Source organism: Falco naumanni, chromosome 2 (assembly GCF_017639655.2).
Source record: "Falco naumanni isolate bFalNau1 chromosome 2, bFalNau1.pat, whole genome shotgun sequence".
NCBI classification, from domain to species: Eukaryota; Metazoa; Chordata; class Aves; order Falconiformes; family Falconidae; genus Falco; species Falco naumanni.
The window spans coordinates 69,542,658-69,564,312 of NC_054055.1; the positions used below are offsets into that span (position 1 = coordinate 69,542,658).

Consider the following 21,655-nt stretch of genomic DNA (forward strand, 5'->3'; position numbering starts at 1 on the left):
CTGGTAATTATTCCAGACCTTGTGCTCCCAACTTCCCTACCCCCAACCCCTGTTGTCTTCCTGTTCTATAATGTATAAAGCTAATCTTGATGATGGAAAAATAAGTAGCAGGGAAGGTTGGAAATCTTCCAATCACAAAAGCTCCCAGAATGGAAGCAACATCCAATCTGGTCCACCACATCTTCTAGGTGGGCATTCCTTTCCTGCCTTTTAGTGATGCGTTCAGTATGCATAACAGCTGTGGAATTAAGCATTATGAACAAGAAGAAACCAACATGCAGTCTTTACTTTTCCTCATCAGTCCCAAACTATTCTGCATTGAGTTACAAAGTGAAAACCAGCACACCCTCAAGATGGATGTAATTTCAACTTGGGCCCAATGCCAGTTTCCCCATTGTTAAAAGTCCATCCCATCTTTTCCATACCATGCATGCAGTCCCATCCTTACCCCATCTTCCAAACATATGTGTACATACACATAGAACCAGCCACTCCTACAATACAGAACCAAATCGATCTCCCCTACTGTCTTAGCTAGGCTCATTGCTTCCCCTGAGATGACTAGTAGGCAAGTTGAATTTTGTCTATAATGCAGATTTTTAATATTTGGGAAAATGAAGGCTACGTAAAAGATAAATTTTCATGTCCTAGATATTGTCTTCATAATAAAGCTTTTTTAATAAAAAAAATCACTTTGCACAACATGGAAAAGGCTTGTTGGAAGAGCCAATTATTCCATTCAAAAATAAAAGGGTTAAAACTTGATTAAAATACTAATGCTATAATTCAGAGTACAACTTTGTCATAACTTCATCTAGTGATTTAACTACGGCATTTTGGCTTACAGAATCATGCAACAAACACGGATTTCAGAACACAGAAGTATACAGCTTTCAAATGCATACAGAAAAGAGAAATGTGTAACAGGAGCAGTTAAGCTTTTACATGTATGGACTAGCACCAGGTCGCTGTTCACGGCAATTGTCTTCTCTCTTGTCCTCTTCCCATGGATGCTGCATGAACAACTGCACTCTATTTTTATAAAGTGCAGACATGTTTGCTTGTATTAAAGCTAAGGCAAGTATCGGAAAACAGGAGAAGAGGTAGATTGAATTACTGAGTTTGAATGTTTTTCTCCTCTACCTTGTACCATTCTCCACAAGCAGAAGCACAAAGTAAATGTTAAAAGACAGATGTATAAAATGTTGATCTGGCCCACTTCACATTGGGCTTTTGGTTGCAGAAAATTTTTGCCTTCCTCTGTTTGCAAAACAGCAAAAATGTTGCTAATAGTACAATATGGGGAACCATGTGTGTACTTTCTGAAGAATTAAAAACAACTAAAGGTGGTTTGTTCCTGCATTGAGTTTTGTGTCCTATACCCTTAAACGAGAAACACAAGAACTTCCAAAAGTCTGCCTGCACCCTTAGGATTGCCATAATAGTAATAACGTATAAAATTTTGTTCCAGTTTACAATTCTCATGAAGTGCCTGTATTCCCTTCAACAGTGTATGACTAGTCTGAGTGTAAATAAATGGCACGTCCTACCAACAAGAACAGCATTCCTGCTAATAAAGCAAAAAATACTCCTACAGGAGCCAGCATAAAAGACCAGCCATAACGTACATAAACAGCAAAGTCCGGGCAATCCATTTTTTTCACGTTTGTGTAGTTTTCCAGATCAGCCATCGCCTGGACCCAGATGACATACATCACGACTACCAGCGAAAACAAAACACCTGGAAAAGAAACACTACGTTTTAACAACAGAGCGTGAGACAAATGCTGGGTGCATTTATTGTAAAACCTAGAAACACATCAATGCTTGAGGCTCTGTCTGCAAGGCACAGACAGCCACCACCGGATATTTTTTGCTTTTGGCTTGCTCTAACAAGCATTATCTCCATCTTGCTTCTGATTTGCACTGAAAGGCATACTCCCATGACAAAGGATCTATCTGGGTTTGGTAGGTAGATTGAATAACAGGTGTGTTTAGGACAAAATTCAGACAGGTATTTACTGTTTTGAATTCAGGGTCAAGGGAGATAGAAGGAGGAGGAACAGGATGGGACAAGATGACCTAGAAAAAGATACCTACTTTCGCTTCCCAAACGTTGGCATTGTTTCTGTCACAGACTTTTGGATAAGGTATGAAAAGGGGAAAGGGGTAGGAAATCTTTTCTATCATCTTCACCTCCCTACACTTGCTTCTTTTTCCTGATGAAAAGGGCTTTGTTTGGAACATGCTACCTTCAGACTATTCTACTAAAATATTTTGCTGACAAATTCAGATGTATTTAATTCAAAATCCTTCACATTAGAAAATCAATTCCTGGTATAGGAACAAAACCCAACAAAAATGAAATACTAGCTATGAAGCAGGCTATTAGTATTAGCCTCAGATTGGATACAACAGTTTCCTGGAATTAATCCACCACATAACTCACAGCTTTCTCCCAACCACTCCTCTGAAAGGCCTTTGGATTGTTTACATGTGATAGTAATAGGAGCACATGTCTTTACAAACTTTGTTAACCTCTTTGTTACTATATACCAGAAAGAGATATAAGAAGAAAGTGCTTTCCAAAGTATCAGTTGCATTCCTAATATTCCATTTCACTTCAGATGAATGTGGACACTTGAGAAATGCAAGCCTGCAGCACAGATGCTCTAGCAGATCTGCTGGAAAACTGAGGGCACAAGTCTGAATTTTTTGCATGCTCCAGCCTGTACCCACTTGCTCCCTTAGCTCCAGCTGTCACAGCACAGTTACAGCAGCAGGGACTATCTATTCCAACATTCAAATATTTGAGGGACACCACCCTATGTTTTTATCCCAGGATGTTTAGGTGCCTCATTAAAACCACAAGCCAGTGCATAATCTTGGGAACACTTATTGCCAAAGTTGGGTCTAAAGGCTGCAGAGCCACAGAGCATAAGTCAAAGGTATGTGTGGTCTCTTCCCCATCCTCCTAAATACTTGCAATGCCGCCCTGAGCAAATGTGATGCTTCTGGCAAAACCCACAAATGCACTTTGTAAGCACCCATGGGCAAGTATTTGATTCCAGAACCACTTGTCCTGGTAAGCTTCCATGGTTACCTTTGCCCATCCCCACCCTGGGATGCTGCCTCGCCACCTCCTTTCCCTGCTCTTCCTACCCACTTATCAGGGAGCAACTCTTGTCATCACTCCCTCATTTGCTTCAGACAAGATCAGACAGGTTAGCTGCAACAGTTTAAATTAGTGATCTGGTGACATTCATGTTGGTGTTTTATGGTCAAAATGTAATAGCTTTACATTCTGGACATCCTAAACATCTGACAGGTGAGAGCTCACAACTCAATGTTTGTGAACACTGGCTTTTGAAAGCCACCAAAGAATGAGCTCAAGTAGTTGACCAGAGGCATAATCAAAATGTGACTGAAAATCCCAAAGAATGTGCAATTTTTATGGGGCTGAAAGAAAATAGGAAAACTAAATAAAGGAGGCAGACACATTTTCTGTCTATGAAATATACTTTCAGGATTACATTTTTTACTAGGGCTCAAATTCCTAACAAAGTTTGAAAAAAAACCCAACATTCAACTCTAAAAGGCACAAATTCAATTTTGAAAGTATTTTACCCAAGTAAAACTCAATCTTGATGGAATTTAGTACTGCGCTTATATTAAACATAAAACCAGTGAAACAATCAGAGAGAAGGATCACCTTATGGCCAGACATAAAGAAGAAGAAATTAAATCGAAGACTCTCCAAATATAAGTCAAGAGAGGATTCCTATAAGAGGACCTAATGATAGTAGATAATGTAGGCAACATAGGAAAATTAGAACCAAACAGAGCTAGTAACTTTTGATGTAAAAAGATTCAGGACCAAGTTCATAAATGGAGTTAGTACAGATATGGAGTTTGTTCACAGTTTAAAAACCTCAACCAAAAATGAAATTATAGCCCAAAGATTTGGAAAGATTCATTGATAATACAGCAAAGTCCACATGAACATTGGAATTTACCCCTTCAGAGGGCTGTGCCTATGCATTTTCAAATGTCTGTAGTCTTCTATTTATTCTCTACATCAGAGCAAACTTAGTCAAAAACAAGAGTAATTGCAAAAAGCAGTGAGGCATATTCCTTTACTATAGCAGCAGGAACATATAACCAGGCCTTGCACATCTGGAATGACCTCTGGCACCCTGGGCAGATACAAAGCCAAGTATCCCGGTTAGTTAGAAGCATCTGCCGTTTAAAACAAGACTTTGTCAGAGGTGCTTTAATCTAAAAATGGGCACCCCTTGCTCTTCCAGCAGTCAGAAGCAACACCTTCCAGGTGATTAAACTAAAGCCGAAGCCATGTAGGTATAAAACGGCAAGCCAGCGCTGCCAGTGGTAAAACAACTTCAGGGAAGCTAAAATCCATCGGGTGATTTCACAGCAAGCTGTTAATACCTGTGTGTGGCAAATTGTTGGGTATGGAAATTTGCTGAAGAAATGTATGTCAAGCAGAGATAAATGTCCTTCTTTAAAAGAGAAGAAAATGAAAGGCAGAATATGTAAACCCTCTTAGATAATTAAGGCACTAAAGGAGTATTTAAGGGTTCTCACTATCTGCTAAAGGAGGCTAATTAGTAGGTATATTGCTTAGTGTGTTCAAGAAACGTCTTGAACAGTAGAATCAGACCAAGTAAAAACTGCCCATGTCCTGTTGCCTCCAAGAGCATTTCATGCATTAGTGCTCCTTTTGTCTAATTTTCACAGAGGTATGATTTTATGGGAGTTAAGAACTTATACAGGAGTTTACTGAATATTTATTCTGGGAAATCTGTTCCCGCAGTTTTGCACTTACTATCTATTGTGAATGTCATGAACTCTCCTAGCCAAACTCCTAGGCAGAACTACTGAGATTGAAAAAAAAAAACAACTCCACAATTTCATGAAGCAAATATTTTTAGGAACAATGTGTGCTGTGATGTATTTCTACATTTTCGGCATTTAGACCTTTTGCATAGTGCTTGGGTGTTCATTTGCCCTTGCCTTTTAGTGAATTTAAAATAAACCAGCAGTTGTAAGAAGCAGGAATGATGGGCAAAATTATTCCTAGAACATGAAATATGTCTGAGAGAGATTAAGAAAAATAAATGCTTCCCTCCTTTTTCTCTCTTTTTTTCAGTGCTGGTTTGTGTTTTTTTTTAAGAACACACATGTTTAATACACAGCTCTGTGCAGTGTGATAAGACACAGGCTTCTCTGAGGTCAGTCTTTTCTGTCTCTTGCGTTTATTCTTTGGAATTTCTTTCAAACAAATACTTGTGCATATTGCAGAGGAGAAAGAATACAGAACCTTTAGAAATGTCTATGAATTCAAGAAGCAGTATGCTGGCCTTTAGTACTCATTCTTCCCACGTAGACATGCTTTTCACTTGTCAATGGTGAATGGCTGTTTATGGCACGAATCTTTCACTATGCAGACACGAAGACAACAGGTGCTGGAAAGAATGATGTGAGCTTTTTACTTGTGCCTAGAAGTTTAGAACTTTTTATCTCACTTGAGGAAAACTTGTATATGTGTGTATGTATTTTTTTCGAATTGTATTTTTCGGTCCTGTCCTTATTACAGATTCTACCACCTACTTTGGCCTTTTGTGACCTTTATTTAAAAAGTAAGGTTGACATTCCACTCTGAAGTACACGCAAAGGATCCCACTTAAGGAGTTATGACAGTTGGCATATATCTCTGAAGACAGATTTTTGTCCTCATCTAGGAGCTAGAATTAAAATACTGGTTTTTTTTCACTCTTTTGGCAGGAAGGAGAAGTCATATTTGAACTTTTATTTTGCTTCTTCACAAGGGTGTGCTTCTGTAACGCTCTGTGCACATCCTGAGGGCTTGTTTGTTTCACATCAGTACAAGAGGGCAGTTTTCACCACCACCCAGGCAGGAACAGGCCCAGGGTAATTATGGACTTTACCGAGGGCTGCTCTAAGTGATTATTTTATGGCAGCTTTCCCTTCTTTTCCCATGATCTTTGAAGCAACTATAGGGCTTCTTACAGTTTGCACTGCTGTAGCTGCTCATGGTCCATCCCCTGATATTCTAGACATGGAGGCAGGGCTGCAAAGACAGTGCTCATGTCACTGCCTGTGGCATCATTGAACTGATATGCACTTTTTCCCCACAGGTGTTACCATCTGCAGTTTCACCTGCAGCCTGAGGTAGTTAATGTGGTTATAAAGCTTAACAGGGAAAGCTGCTAGTCAATGAGCTGCCACCAATACTAACAATTGTGTGTTCCCCTCCATTTGTGGTAGTTCAGCTGCACCACTCAGTAAGTGGGCAGCCTTTTTTCTTAAAGATCAGGATGAAGAAAAGGCAAGTGTGTGACCCTGCCACAGATCAGACAGCAAAATTGCTCTGTGGGTAAGATTGCTACTATTCTGGCCTCCAGATATGTGACACTGTGGAGAGGCTTCTGAGGTTCCTTTTGTCCTTTTGCCCTTGGAGACCCTTTGCAGTTCATACATATGGGCACTAATGATGCTGGTGGAGAGGTCTTGAGTCAGTAATTAAAGGGCTCTGAGGGTGAGAGGTAAGAGCATGGAATGCAGGTGATGATGGTCTGTACATATAATATAAACTGTACAAAAGTTGGTACACACTGCATCAGTTCCTAGCTTTGTGGCTAGCATCACAAGCAGGGCTTTGGCTTCTGTGACGACGGGACCCTCTCTGAGATACGAAGACTCCTGGGGAGGGGTGATATCCACCAGACAAGATGGGGAAAGAACAGCAAGCTCTGTAACCTCGTGGGAAAAGATGCAAGAAAGGACCATTGGCAGATGGACAGCAAAGCCTCCAGATAAGCAGGAGGAATGGAGAGCATCTGCATGGGACAGCTCAATGAGGAAGGCTCATACACTTCCACTAAGAAAGCTGCACAACTGAAAGCCCATCCCAAAGGCATGTACATAAATTAACTCAGTGTTGGAATAACACAGGAGGAATTCAAGTTTTGCAGTCACTGGATGATGGATGGTGCCACTGCAGCTGCGGACATGGTGAGACAGCTTGCTTGATTGGAATGCATTTCTGGATGAATACAGACTAAGAACATGCAGTTAAGATGGGGTGGGATGACTGCAGTCTGCACAACGAAATATCTTGAATGGATGGAGATCTTCTAAGTAATATGAGTTTAGGGATTAAAAGCAACAAGGTGGACAAAAAGGGTGTAGTCATGGTGGGCATCTGCTACAGGCCACCCAATCAAGAAGAGGAAGTGGACTGGAAAAACAGTTACGATTTCTGGTTCTCATAAGGGACTCAGCCACCCCAATACCTTCTAGAAGGGCAACACTGCAGAGAGCAAGCAATCTAGGAGATAGGTAGCTGGACTGCAACAAGGATAACTTTTTGAAACAGATGTGGGACAGACCAACTAATGGAAGTGCTTTGCTGGACCAGCTACTCACAAATAAGAAAAAAATGGTCAGGAATATGATAGATGGTGTTAGCTGTGGTTGTAACAGCCACGAAATGGCTGAGTTTAGTATACTAGGAGGAATATGGCAGGTGAGTAGAAAATAAAGTCCCAGAACTTCAGGACCTCAGCCTGCAGGATCCCAAGGGAGGCTGCCCTGAAGGACAAAGGCAGCCTTGAAGGGCAAAGGGGGGCAGAAGAACTGGTTGTTCCTCACAAACAACTTCTTTAAGGCACAAGAATGGTCGCTCTCGGTGTGCAAGAGTTCAAGCAGGTCTGACAGAAATGAAAGTTAACTTCATACAGGGCTGCACTAGCAAGAAAACAGTCATCAAGTTTGGAAATAATATTTCCTTTTACTCAGCACTTGTGATGTTGTATCTGGAAATCTGTGTCCAGTGTGAGGCCCCCTGGTGAAAGAGAGATAAACTGATAAACTGAGGTGATGACCATCAAGACAATTAGGGGATGGAGGACAAGGATAGGCCAAGCAAGCTGGGGAGTTTTAGTCTAAAGAAGTAGTCTTCATCTTTCTACACGGAGTTATAGAGAAGATAGGGACACTCTTCAGAGACCTGCACACTGAAAGGATGAGACACAATGATCACAAGCTGCAGCAAGGATAATTTCAGGTGGATACAAGGAAAATATATAAAAAAAACATTTTTCACAATTAAGTTGGTCAAACTGGGACAAGTGCCCAAAGATGCTGTGGAACATCCACTACTGAAGATTTAAAAAACTTGACTAGATAAGGCTCTGAGCCACCTGATCCAGCTTTGAAGACAGGCCTGCTCTGAATGAGAAGTCAGACTAGATGGCTACAAGAGGTCCTTTCCAACCTAAATTTACTCTGTGTCACTCAGGATCTCTGTTTAGGCTCCTTTCCTAGGTCCCTCCAAAAGGCAAGTCTATCCCACCAGCATGATTTTAATTCATGATATAATTAAACCCTCACCTACAGGAGTACTTGTGAGAAGAGCTGAGAGCAACTCATTTTTTGTTTTAATGTTTTTGTGGATCTAAAGTGTTGGATAGGATAATGATATTTAGGGTAAGTATCTTCCCCAACCAGACCTGTCCTACTGGTGGGACTGGGAATAGGTGCAGAACAGCTTGGTCAGGAACTGTGTCCCCCTACCCAAGTCAAAATGTCTTGTGCAAACTGAATGGCTCTAGGGTCCTATATTCTGCTGTCACCACAACCTTTTGGCAAATCATAGCAGGATTTTGCTAAATATCTTTGCTTTTCAGCAACAATGGTAACAGCGAAAGTAACACAGCTCTTCTCTGAAGCCCTGATTAAGAACAGTCCTGAAGTTGAAAGGTACTACAGATATCTATAGTAAAAATTCAGAATTTCCCTTGAAGAACAGCTGCTCTATAGGGACAAAGGTTACGAGGGGCAAAGAGACAAGCCCAAGCTCACACACTGGGATAATAAAGCCCACTTCACACACCCCCAAAAACAGTGACTCTAGATTCCCTCAGTAAAAGAAAGAGAGGTGTAGGGTTCCCCCATAGGTGCGTTCAGCTGATCCAATTAGGCCCTTCTTTCAGGATGAAATGAATTCCCAGCTGAGGGAGCTTCTTACATACCTACTAGTTTTACTGCCAATGAATGTTATGGCCTCTTGCAGGCCTCCTAGGGAAGCCATGGAAGACTAGCATAGACTTGGGGATCTAAGTTTCCCCTGCTTAAATGAGGGTAGATGAATTGACTCAGAGTAGAGAACACACATGTCACTTGGCACCTCTGCCCATTGGGTCCTGATGTCTTTCAAGTGCCCTTTACCTCTCTAACAGCCTCTGCTACTTTCTAGTGACAGATGAGGGTTTTACAGATTACAAATGCAGAAGGATCAGGACTCACATGGGCTCTTACCCTGCCAATTAGTAACAAAAAGCATTGAAGTATCTTAGGATTTCTGTCAGACTATGAATATTATTTTATGTCGTTTAAAAGTGTGGAGGAGCAATTCTCAAGGGATCAAATGCAAGTATGTAGGAGTTTTTTTCAGCAAAAATATTATAAAATACTTCCAACACTTCACTGAAGGTCCTTGAAAAGGGAATAATGATCACTAGCTGCATAGAAATTGCTGTGAGGTGAAGTGGGTAAGCAAGGTGAGCAGGTCAGCAACAGAAGCAGAAAGAGAGCCCAGGCCTTTTGGTCCTGACACGAGCGGCCCTACACTGTAACACAACAGTGCTCTCACAGCGCTGCCTCTCACCAGGCTTTACACAAAGAAGAGTGATTGAGCACATTCTATCTTGTACATCTATCACACACCATCATTTACATCCCACACAACTGTATCTTGCACACCAGTGTGACATCTCCCCAGACTTTTCAAGGTTAACTGAACAGCATCCCAGAGAGCTGCCCATATCAGCTGAATCCTGGAAGGGTGCATCCTCCATAGTACATGTGGGTTACAAGGAAGGAGGGAATTCACTTATTTGTTATCTTTCATTCACAGAGGTTTAGAGGTCCCACTTACTCATATGTGACAACTATTTTGTGTACTCCAATCACATCCAAAACATTTCTCCTATATTGGTCATGTGAATGTGCTCTGTTTTCCAATTTCTTTACAGCTCACCATAATCACCTTTTGTGTCACTGATAAAAATCCTTTCCTTAGCTAAAGCTCTTGAGAATCCTGTAAGGCAGCATCTCTAAATATGCATTCTTTTTCCTGCTGAAAAAGTAGATTGAAATTGCAATAGAATTCCATCATTTGTCCTGGATTTTTTTTTTTTTTTGTCTTAATCCAAAAATAGCTTTTAGAATAGTTTCATGGCTAAATAACTGTGGGAAGACTTGTCTTCCAGGCAGGCACTCCACAAGCCAAAGGATAGAAGTGTATGCTTTTTTCTTTCTTTTAACCATGCTTAATACAGTTTACAGTTTTGGGTCAAGGAAAACGGAAGAAATACCTCATCCTTTCTATTCTTTAATTTACTAAAGCAAACAGTATACCCACCAGCAATGATGAAAAAGCCTCCTCCTGCTTTGTACAGAATGTGGCTGGCAAAGGGAGCTGCACAGATGATGAAGAAACTCGCCATCACAACAGTGAGCACTCCCAAGAGCATCAGAACTGTCCAGAAGCCTCGGTAAACTGGATCAAGTGAAGAAGGGAAAAAGAATACACTTTTTAGAACTTGCACAAGTGACACATTTGGCTAACAAAGATTTTTCTTTTCTCCCTCTCTTTTCACTTGCCTTATTAACGAATGAAACATTTACTCCATTGTACATATACATTATATATCATGTGGTCCAAATTAGGTTTGAATGCCATTCCCTACCTAATGAACATGGAAAATAGGTTGTAAGTTACCACAAATGAAATCTGTCTGCTCAGTGTTTAGCAGTGATTAGTAAGATAGCAACTTGACCCAATTTATGCTCTTTAGAAAATGGTACACCAAAGCTGTAGCAATGATTCTTTGGGATAAATGATTGGACTGACAGGATACAATTGTTTTACCAAAATTGTCTGGGAAAAGCAGAGAGCTGCAATATCTTGACATTCTCAGTGCTCAGACCATATCAGCAATAGCAGTCTGTAAGTTCTCTACAATTTACAGCTGGATAATTGTCCTTATATATAGTCCCATTCAATAGACAGAAATCTGAAGAAGGAGGGGGGAGAAACTCAAAAAATGTAAACTGGTTTCTGAAAAACAGTTAAGTATTTTAAACCAGTCTATTCCTGCTCTAAAGCTCTTTGTATTTTATTAAATTTAAAATGTGATGTTTCAGAAGCCCCTGTTAGACAGTGCCAAGCAGTGCTGAATTAATGGATGCAGCTGGTGATAAATGAGCCGAGAGTTTTGTGACATACTCTGGCCAAAAGAGTCTTTCTAACAATTATTTTTTAGCTGGTTAATTGCACATCCATTTAACAAAGTCATCATTTTACAAATGCTACAAGAGTGACATAAATTTTTCCCATGAATTTAAAAATTGGTACATTAACACAACCCATTAGTAAAATTATGAGTTGCAAAGATCTCCATCATCACATCTGAAAATCTTGAAGCACTGACAATTCAGTCAGTGAAAAACATTTCCACCCAACTGAGGGAAAGCATATAAGCCAGCTGGCAAGTCAGGAAAAGTGAGTCACAAAAGAAACTGCCACTTATCATTTGACAGCACCTACTTACTGTTATAGCAAAACACAACCAAGCAACTATTATACCAGTTCGTATCCTGAAAGTTTCAAATTCATACAGCTTGTTAGAGCCAGCTATTCTGGAATAATTTGGGTTTGCTCTTATCTCAAATCTGAAGGTGTGCTAGACATTATCAGCTATTCATTATCATTCCCACTAATATGTTCCATAAATCTACAGTTTTTAACTTGACCATCTTAACTCATGTTAAAGTATACACCATCTTACTTCTATCAGCCTTGTAAGTGTGTTAGCTACATCACATTCACCACATCACATTAGCCACACTTGCTAAATAACATCCTTTATAATCCAGGCAAACATTCAGAGACAATTTTCCGCCACACTGATCAGCATATTTAAGCACAGGAAGGATGAATGTGCCTGAAAGTAGCTGGCAGAAGGGTTAAAATTGTGTTTTGGTTCATATCCAATACAAGTCTTCTTTCCACATAAACAACAACAACAACAAAAACAACAAAAAAGGAAAGAGTAGGTAAGAAATAAGGCTGTAGCTCAGCAAAGCAGTTAAGTAGGTGTTCTGCTTTAAGTACTCTACCTCTTACAGGATTTAGGCACCTGTTTAAAGTTAAACACATAGTTAAATGATTCACTTAATGCAAATGGACAGTGAATGGAGACCTAGAAAGGTAAATCTCTCAAGTCCTTCAGTGTTGGGTTTCTGAAGCAATTTCATATTATTTTACTCATGGGGCTACTTTGCTAGGCTTCATTGCAGTCCCCAAGTCCATGGGACATTACTTCCTCATTTAAAACCTAATACCTCTAAATCAGTCTATAACCACCCAACTCTTTTACATAGATGGCCCAAGGTACTTCAAAGTCATGCTACATAATAGGACACATTGGCCAAAATGGACCTTGAAAAAGCTTGCTTCGATACCATTATGGTCAGTCACCTAAGTCATACAGCACTGTTTCTATTTTCTGAATGGATGAGGACACAAGATTCTCCAGCATTACAAAATCAGTATCCAGTTTCATTATCTGCTCTTCATACAGGAAGCTTTGAAGTCTGCTTTTAGTGAAATTTTACCAGAAAAGCTTGATTTGTTCAAATATTCCCGAAAACGGAAAACAAAAGGAGCACAAATGTAACTGATGAACATTTTTTTAAACCTCTTTGTAACTATATAGCTGAAAGGATGTTTCTTTGCTCAACAGCATAATTATTTTATGCGTTATACGTGAAATATTGATTTGACCTAACTATCACCTGAAACAAGCTTCCGTTGTATTTTTCTAGAAATAACTATTTACCCTACAGAATCATGGATAAATACTGATGATTCTAATACTTGTTTATCCAGCTAACTCCATCATTAAACAACAATTAGAAAACAGAGTATAGTTGACAGAGGAAAAGTCTGCAATGCTCCCAAATCTGTGATTTTTCCAAGAAAAAGACTATGCCCTCTAATCTGCAAGACAGCAAGTAATTTGGATCATTTGTGGCACAGGCCTGAGGAACCATCCTAAGAGAATTTAGACTTTTTTCTTTATTAAGGGAGTTAAAAAGCAACCATTTTTCTGCAAAGAAGGCTTCACTTATTTCATACTTAGATCATTTTTGCTCAGACCACTTTTCTGATTTTCTCTGCCTAGATGGGCAAGATCAGTTCCTACGGGGCTAATCTTTCAAAATTACAATGCAGCCCTACTGCTGTCATTTAGCTTAGCTGGCATCTGTAGATGAACACAAAAGAGCTGGTTGAAATTAAACCTTCCTAAGAATGAACTTACTCTTCAAGTCAAAGACTTTTCCGCTCTGAGGTGAACCATGACAGACAAAATGCAACAGAGGATGCTGCTTTGAATTATGTTTCTTTATATCCCACGAAAAGGGCTGCCGTTGTGATCCAAGCAGCCTGTTTCAAGAAATAATGGTTCAGTGTACCTATACACACAAAGTGTTAACAGAAGTTTGCACCATTTCAAGTCCCACTGAGGCAGTTCATAACACAGCCCATGTTCTGGTCCAGATGACAAGGAGTACTTGCCTCTGTAAGGTACTTCACAGATATGTTTGAGTTAGCTACCTCAAATACATGCATTATTCCAAGTATTCCCTACAACAGATGAAATAAAGTACAAGCACTACCGCAGAGTCCAAGGTAAACCTATCTGCAACAATAATCTTGGATACCATTGCTCTTGTGTTGCAAGGTGCTAAACAGAAGGTTCTGTAACTTGCCTTGGTAAGCTGCCCCTTTGTTGGGTACAACATTTGCCTTGGCAGTGACAGGCAAGCCTAAATATAAAATACTATTTAAACTACAACAGGAGAACAGACAGTACACTTGTCTTTGAGCTCTGCACCGTTCGGCCTGGATACTATGGGAATATTATAGCTGCAGTATATTCCTCCAAAACCGCATGACCTGTAGTTTTCCCTTGCTACTTGCTTTTCTCTCTAAAGATCCTAATTCGGATCCCTCTGGAAACTTCTGCATCATTTGAAAACTAGAAGAAGTATCTGGTTTTGAGTAAGGGACCAAATTTTGGAGAAATGGTTAAAAATTATCAAAAGCCCCCTTTTTTAGTGTACTAGACCCCAGCACTGATTATAGATTGAAGCACAAAATCATGTTTTAAGATGCTACTGATGCATGATGTGAAAGAGAAGCAGAGATACATTTCACAAAGTTACACAGCTGCGTCACCTACAAGACACACTTGTTTAGTAGCCATGCACACCTCTGAAGCTCCATAACGGGTTATTAAGGAACAGGTTAGCTGACGACACAATGTGACACCCATCTACTGTCAGAGATATTAACATCAACCTCATGAAACCATACCACATGTATTATTGACCTTGCTGGCTTCAAGTGTTTTAAAATCTCAGCCATCGGCCCATACACTTTCTATGGCCTATCAAAAAAACCAAAAAAACCCAGCCACTTAATATGGAATTTTATATAAATACATATTATAAGCATTACAAAGCTGAAATACTTTTTGAAGCACGTGTGAGTACAGTGCTGCATAAACATTACTAAGGATAGGCAAAATGACTTGGAAAAGTTGCCTTGAATTTTCATCCACAAGCTCACATCCTGAATTAAAGCTTTCCTGTGATTTGACTGTGGATTTTATTTTAGAATATGTCTTTTTTTACCTCTCTATTTAATGTAAGAGATATCAAAATGCTTTTGACAAAAGTATCGCCACCCATAATGCAAAATACAGTGAAAGGTGAAGAGCCTGAACTGCTCGAAATCAAGAGTATCTCCTCTGCAGATAAACAATTGTAAATGAGATCACAGATCTCATCAGCAGTGCAGAAGACACACCTGGCAATGCAGTAAACCTTGCAAGACTTTTCTCAGTTTCACTCAGTACCTTTTACTATCCCTTAGTAGTAATAATCTTTTTTGTTTAATAACCTTAACAGTAAAACAAATACAATATTCACAGTATTAATACAATGCTTTTTTTAAATACTTCTTGCTTTATCACTGCTTGGTGGCTGGGGAGTTCTCCCTTAGTAAATGTACTGTATTACAATCTCTCATGGGTAATTTTGTGACTGTGTTTTGAAACAGTATTTTTTTGTCTTAGAAATAGGCTACTGCTAACATTTCACTGTACAATCTTTATTTTCAGATTTCATTGCTGATATTTTCTGGACTACCCTACATCAATTTCAACCCAGTAACAAACCTGCCAATAAATTTGATCACACCATTTTATATTTAACAGTTGCTGAACCAGTATTTCACTTCAGTCCTATAAACATTGTGTATTCTACATTATATTAGGCACTACTTCAAATGCTGGCAATGTGCCCAGTACTGGACAAAATAAGATACTAATAGTCAGGAAAAAAGTATTAGCAGCTACAAATCAGAGTATTAAACTAATGTGTCAGTGCAGCCAATTAAACGGCTTCCAATTTAGCTTCAGAAGGCACTGGGGCAATTTACAACAGTTAAGGAACTATTGTTTATGTCCAAATCAAGTTGAAAAAAAAACCTCTCAAAAATAAAATTAATGACTTAACTGAGTGCTAGATTTTGCACTTCTTTTTCTCAAGAATAATCTCACTATAACTAACAGAACTACTTGTACAAGAAAGGATTTGTTCATTTTTCAAAAACAGGCCTAGTATTGTCCTTTAGTAAAAGAGTTTTATAGAAGTGTGATAATCCTTGAATGTCAGTGTTAAGTAATCTAATGACATGATACCATGCATTAATCTAGCTAGCAATGAATTATTATTTAAGTACTATATTATTATGTTTTCAAAATAGCCTGACAGGATAACCAAATTGATTATGATTATACAAATGTATGATTATTTTAGAATGTAGAGGTCATCACTCTGGCACTTTCATTGTATGGGCTAATTTATTTTTTTTTATTCCTAGGTTGTAGTTTGTCGCACACGTTTGTGAATCTTCCTATAAATTAATTTGCTGGCAACACAGTGAGGTGCTGTCTAAGTCTACTGAAGAGCTGCACACTACAACAGCTGTCACTATAAACCACTGTACCATCACAAAAAGTCACTCGAGTCAGGCTTCCCCTGAGTTCATTTAGATGCCTGTTTCAGGTCAAGATAAATGACGTGGCCTACAAATTTCTTTAAGTGCATTAACCATAAATGATGGTTAGCACAGCTGTGGGCCACACCTTACACTGCAGGTAGATGAAGACCTCTATACTGTGCCAAGATATTTAACAAAACCAGTGAATGAACAAAATCATTACAACTGTGGTTAAATGATACAGCAAGTTGCAATTTCAAAGCAGTGCTGTCTAAACCTTTGAAACTGATCATGCATCTGACAGAGAAGATGAAAAGATATCTGAGACATTAAAACATGCATTCAAATCTCCAATGTAAGCATCACTGTAGACTGTTCTGCCTTTCCATCTAAGGCTATAATTCTGGACACCAAGAGCTCACGGGTTTGTACAGCAGGATGAACCAAGCTTTTGGCCTAAAGCTTTCTAAGGTATATTATAACACTGAACTTCAAGGTCCTCAGTGTTTTGAATCTTTTAGGAAAAACCACACAAACATCATAAAACCAACATACAAAAAGATGTAAACAAGCTAAGAGGGAATTGATTGAGCTTCTTTTGAATTCTGGCCCAGAAAAGCTCTGAGCCAAATTCCTACTGATACTAAAGCGAAAGGAGTTATGTCAACAGAGAACTTGGTCCAGACACTGCACTCAAAAAATCATCACAGATTTTAAGTTTTTCAGGAAACTTATCTTTGCCCGAGCCCTTCTTAATTGGATGGTAACATGGCACTCTACCAGCAAACCAAACTTGCATTTCCACTAGGGGCTACAGTTAAATGCAAATTCCTCTGACAAGGTCCCAAAGGTCTCTTAATCCCAACAGTCTGTAAAAGAAGTCACCTGTCTTTGCTTGCTCAGAAACTAACAGTTCTGTAAACAGAAAGTCAGAAATTTTAGAAAAATGTGTTGTACATACATGTTTGATTTTTCTAATTAAGTTTAAAGGGTTTTATTTAACTGCTTTTTTTTCTACAAAAAGCAAATTAAGTATTTTTCAGATGACAGAATATTTCTTCTTATCCATTCCTAATTAAAATAGGACTTGAGGGACTCACTAACACCACAGTGATACATCTGTGTGGGAGATTTTTTTTTATCCCCCAAAAGTGAATATGGCTATGAGCCATGAAAATGGTACTGTTGTATCAAGAAACAGAAGCAGAACCAAAAAAAGGGACAATAACCTCAATCTTTTGGTAGTGCCCTTTTGTTCTATGTTTAGCTGATGCAAGGTATGAGATGCAGCCAACTGGATATACAAATAGTTGATTAAATCTTCTTCGTGAAATCAAACTGAGGGGTTTTGCCCCTGGCTTTTACAGAGAAGCATTTCCTCCATTGTGAATCAAGAAGAGGATAACCTTCTAGCATTTCTTAATTTAGCAACTGCAGTTGCAGCGAGGTTTTAAAAACTCATTTGCGGAGTATCCTTGGCAGGACTGTCAAACTAGAATAAAGAAGAAACACATTTTGAACTAACAGAAGAGATGATGACATAACCTTCTTCATAAAAAGTTGTGAAAGATTCTTGAACAAGCATACTTGCTCCAGTAAATAACTCAGCTTGGATGCTGAAAATGAACTGGAGGCATTAAAAAAAACCCTCCTCAGTTTTAATGAGCTCAAAAGCAATCCAACTGTATCTATTTATACAGCAGGAATGGCTCTGAATATACTCTACTTGGGACAGCATCTATAGTACAGTTCTGTCTATTTTTAATCTCCTAATATGAAATATAGATAGGAAAATTATATTTGAGCATTGGTTCTTTTGGCAAACATTAACTAAAATTAATTAAACTTTTGATGATATTCCTTCTCCTTTCCTTATTCTTTGTTTGTCCACTTCTGTGTAATCATGCAGTACAATTTGAGGATCCTTTATGAATGTATGAGTGAATGGTGGAATACAAACTCTGTCTAGATTATTAGGAATTGATGACTCTGTCAGTTTCAAATGGAAAGATAAACTGTTCTAGATGCACTGTGAAGTTACAGATTAGATCTCTGAATGAGGTCTGAATTCTTCCTAGACAAACAGTTCATAATTTCTAAAGATTAATAGGAGCATTATCAGTCCAACTTATTTTCTTTTTCATGTCTGCTGCATAAAAGTTGGATTCTGAAGACACTTCAAAGTTAGCAAAGGCACAATTATAGTTTCAGGACATGAAGAGATCACTTAAGTCACTGAGCCAGTTTGCTCAGAGACATGCTGCAACCACACATCACAGGTTATTTTAAAAGTCATATGAAATAGGTATCAGAAGTGATTTATTTCAAATACGTCTGTATAAAGCCCTTGATCTGATGAAATGTGACAAATATTTTTAAGTAGTTTTTAAGAGTTGTACAAACAGGGCTTTCCAGGCATTATTCAAACATAAAGTTTTCAATTACTGCATAACTTCCATCTATATATGTACCTCTGTTGTAGAACTAGAGTTTCTCAGTTTTAGTATCTCTGTTTAACGGTATTCTAAACTATTACAGAGAATATATATACTCTCTAAAAAAGTTTAGTTCAAAAACCAAAACTGCCCATTGCTACAGTGTTAGACTACATTATTCATGTACAGCACACACTGTTCAGAGTGGTTTCAGTGCCTCAGCTCCCTATAATGTCAATGGCGAGAAACTGGCGCATGCAGCAGTCGGTGCAGTATATCTGAGTTAGCTGAATAAACTTAGACAGTATCAAGGCCCCTCTCCTCCTTCTTCATAACATAAAAATGCAATATATTTCCACATGTGGCTATTTATTTAACAGAAAAACATTTTTACTGGAATACATGAGAAGGAGTACTTGTTTAATGCATTCAGCCCAAGGAAGATACTTTTTATGTCAGAGAAAAAAGCACTAAAAAGGAAATGTCTCCTTTTTTAGAAATTACTTCCACTTTGCCATCATGCTTAAAGCTGAGCATTCATTTAAGTGCTTTGCTAAATAGTGGTTTAAATATGCATGTTGTAAAATTATGAGAAGTACGAAAAACCAAAACTCTATTAATTAAACTGTGGGGAGCGATAAGGCTGTTTTATACTGAAGCATCCAAACTGTTTTCCTGAAACTAGGCATTGTATCCATGCATTTTTCAGCCAAAAAAATACTTACTGATTGCAGAGTCATAGGAAGTTGAGTTGTGTTCATCTCGGATAAGAGGAAATGGTGACAGGTAAGCATGTGTACAATTCTTAGAAGGTGACTGGTTAGCTAAAAGTGAAAGAAAGCTAAAGATTACTATTTTACTGCCTTAACAATAAAGTACTTTAAGCCTTTTCTTCAAATGGGCAAACTGAGTTTCATAGGTCGAGATTCCAGGTTCTTTCCCAGGTAATAGCTAGCAGTGGATTTGGTTTGGTAAGAGATACCAGCCTGGTTATCCAGCCAGCGGTATTCCTTAAAGGGCAACACAGATTTGTACTATAGGAACAGTAAAGCAGCCTTGCCAAAGGCACACAGCAATTTATATGCAATGCATACATATGGTTATTATAGGCATATGTACCTTTCTCTTGTGAGGGTTAATTATGTCCCTCTCATTATTGCATATCCCACCAAAAAAACCAACAAAAACACCAAAAAAAACCCCCACAACAACCAAACAACCACCAAACAAAAACACCCTAGGAAATTACTTTTTCTCTGTGAAAGAACAATGAAAAATATCAAGCATCTTCAGAAAGTTTACAGTCCCCAAAAATATGAGTTTAGTCTATGGAATCAATAGGCCCAGAGAAGGGTAATTTCACCCTTTATATTAAATGCATGTAAAACATCACCTTCTTCCTTGTGAAAGATAAAGGCTGACTATAGCTTAAGCCACATTTAAATTTCAGATTTCTGACCACAGAATTCTCCAGATAAATAACAAGGAGAAATTAACTACAGTGAATATTACATTTGACACCTAAGACCAAGCAATATATTGAGTAAAATATGGGTTACTGAAGTCAAATTCGTATGATGGCACCTGCTTTTCACAAGGATTGTGGAAATCTTGCAATAAGGAGAGGGAGCTCTGTACCTCAGAGGTATGGTCAAAGACAGGAAAAGAAGTTTTGCTTGACCTCTTCTTCATGGGAGATTTTGGTTGTAAAATACTATCTGATCTTCCAGAATCCTGGCATGTAGTAAAAGAAAGCAAAGGGTCATCTTTGAATTTAGTAGAGGAATTTTTCTGGAAATGATGTGTCCTACACCATTTTCACAGTGGAATCGCCCATGCCCTCCTTAACCCACTTGTAGAACTAGCTGGAGAAACTCTCCAAGCAAAAAGTCATGGACCATCCTAACCACTAAGCTCCTTTTCCTTATGTATCAGAAATAAACAGTCTGTTTAACAGTAAGTGGCAGGAGACTGTCCTGATAAGAATGGACTCAGGTTAACAGGGCAGCCTTAACACTCACAGCATAAGCTGAAAGTTAAACATGTGGTATGTAAACATACTTTTCCCAGGCTTTCCTTTAGTATAGATTACAAAAATGTTTGTCAAGAATTTATTTTAGGGTAGCTGAAGAACCTGATCACCAAAGAACCCATATGAAACCTGGTGATTCACAAGACAGGAAAAAAGAGCCCAACAATTTTGAGAACAAACTACTGTAGGTGTAAAAGGGAAAAGTTACTTACTGTACCAGAAATTCCACATACTGGCATTATTTTCTCCTACATCTCCACTAAACCAGCACCTCCAGAAGAAACCTTCATGATGGAAAGTGGCCTTCTCTCCCTACGGGAGGGGAAAAAAATTAAAAGGAAGACATTATACAATTCTTAAATGGCTGAAGAAATCAAATTCAATTGAAATTAAATGTTGAAGTAAAAACCACCACCATCATAATGAAACAGCCTGTCTGAATATAGGCTAGCTATAGCATATCCAAACAGTTATACTTCCTTTGAAAGAATGTCATGTTGCAAAAGTAGTATCACAAAAGACAAATTCATTTTAGAGTTGATTAAAACTGGTTACAAGAGGTTTTAAAGAAGGCTTGTAAGCCTCCAGGTCAAAATGAGCATATTCCAACGTTCATACAGAAGTAAATTCTTGCAAAATAAACAATTCCAAGAAATCTACATATATAATTCTCATTATAAATAAAAATGTCCATACTAACCCCAGCATCTTCAGGTACTTTTGAACACCTTCCCACTTCTGTAGCAAGAAGCCAATAATCAGTTCCAAATGCCACCAAAAAAAGCAAAACCCCCAAAGCTGCAAAGAAACCTCCAAAAAAAATCCCCACACTCAGTTTCATTATCAAAGTTTTCTTAAAAAAAAACGCTTAGTTTCTTAAGAAGAAACACTAAAATAAATCAAATTACTGGGAAAGTGACTAAAAAGCTGTTTGGAGAATACAGTGCATAGCTGAAGAAGTTTCTCTTCACTTGACTTTCTGCCTGTGCCCTTCTTCTCAATGCC

General features: G+C 38.5%; 1 protein-coding gene across 1 annotated transcript; it reads right to left on the bottom strand.

Moving 5' to 3' along the window:
* Positions 1-638: 638 nt before the first annotated feature.
* Positions 639-21,655, bottom strand: TMEM182 (transmembrane protein 182). The gene is made up of 5 exons (XM_040583913.1): positions 21,351-21,655; positions 20,863-20,962; positions 19,344-19,442; positions 10,469-10,606; positions 639-1,741 (listed from the first exon to the last, which is right to left on the bottom strand). The coding sequence occupies exons 1-5, from the start codon at positions 21,489-21,491 to the stop codon at positions 1,518-1,520; spliced, it is 702 nt and encodes a 233-aa protein (XP_040439847.1). The 5' UTR covers positions 21,492-21,655; the 3' UTR covers positions 639-1,517.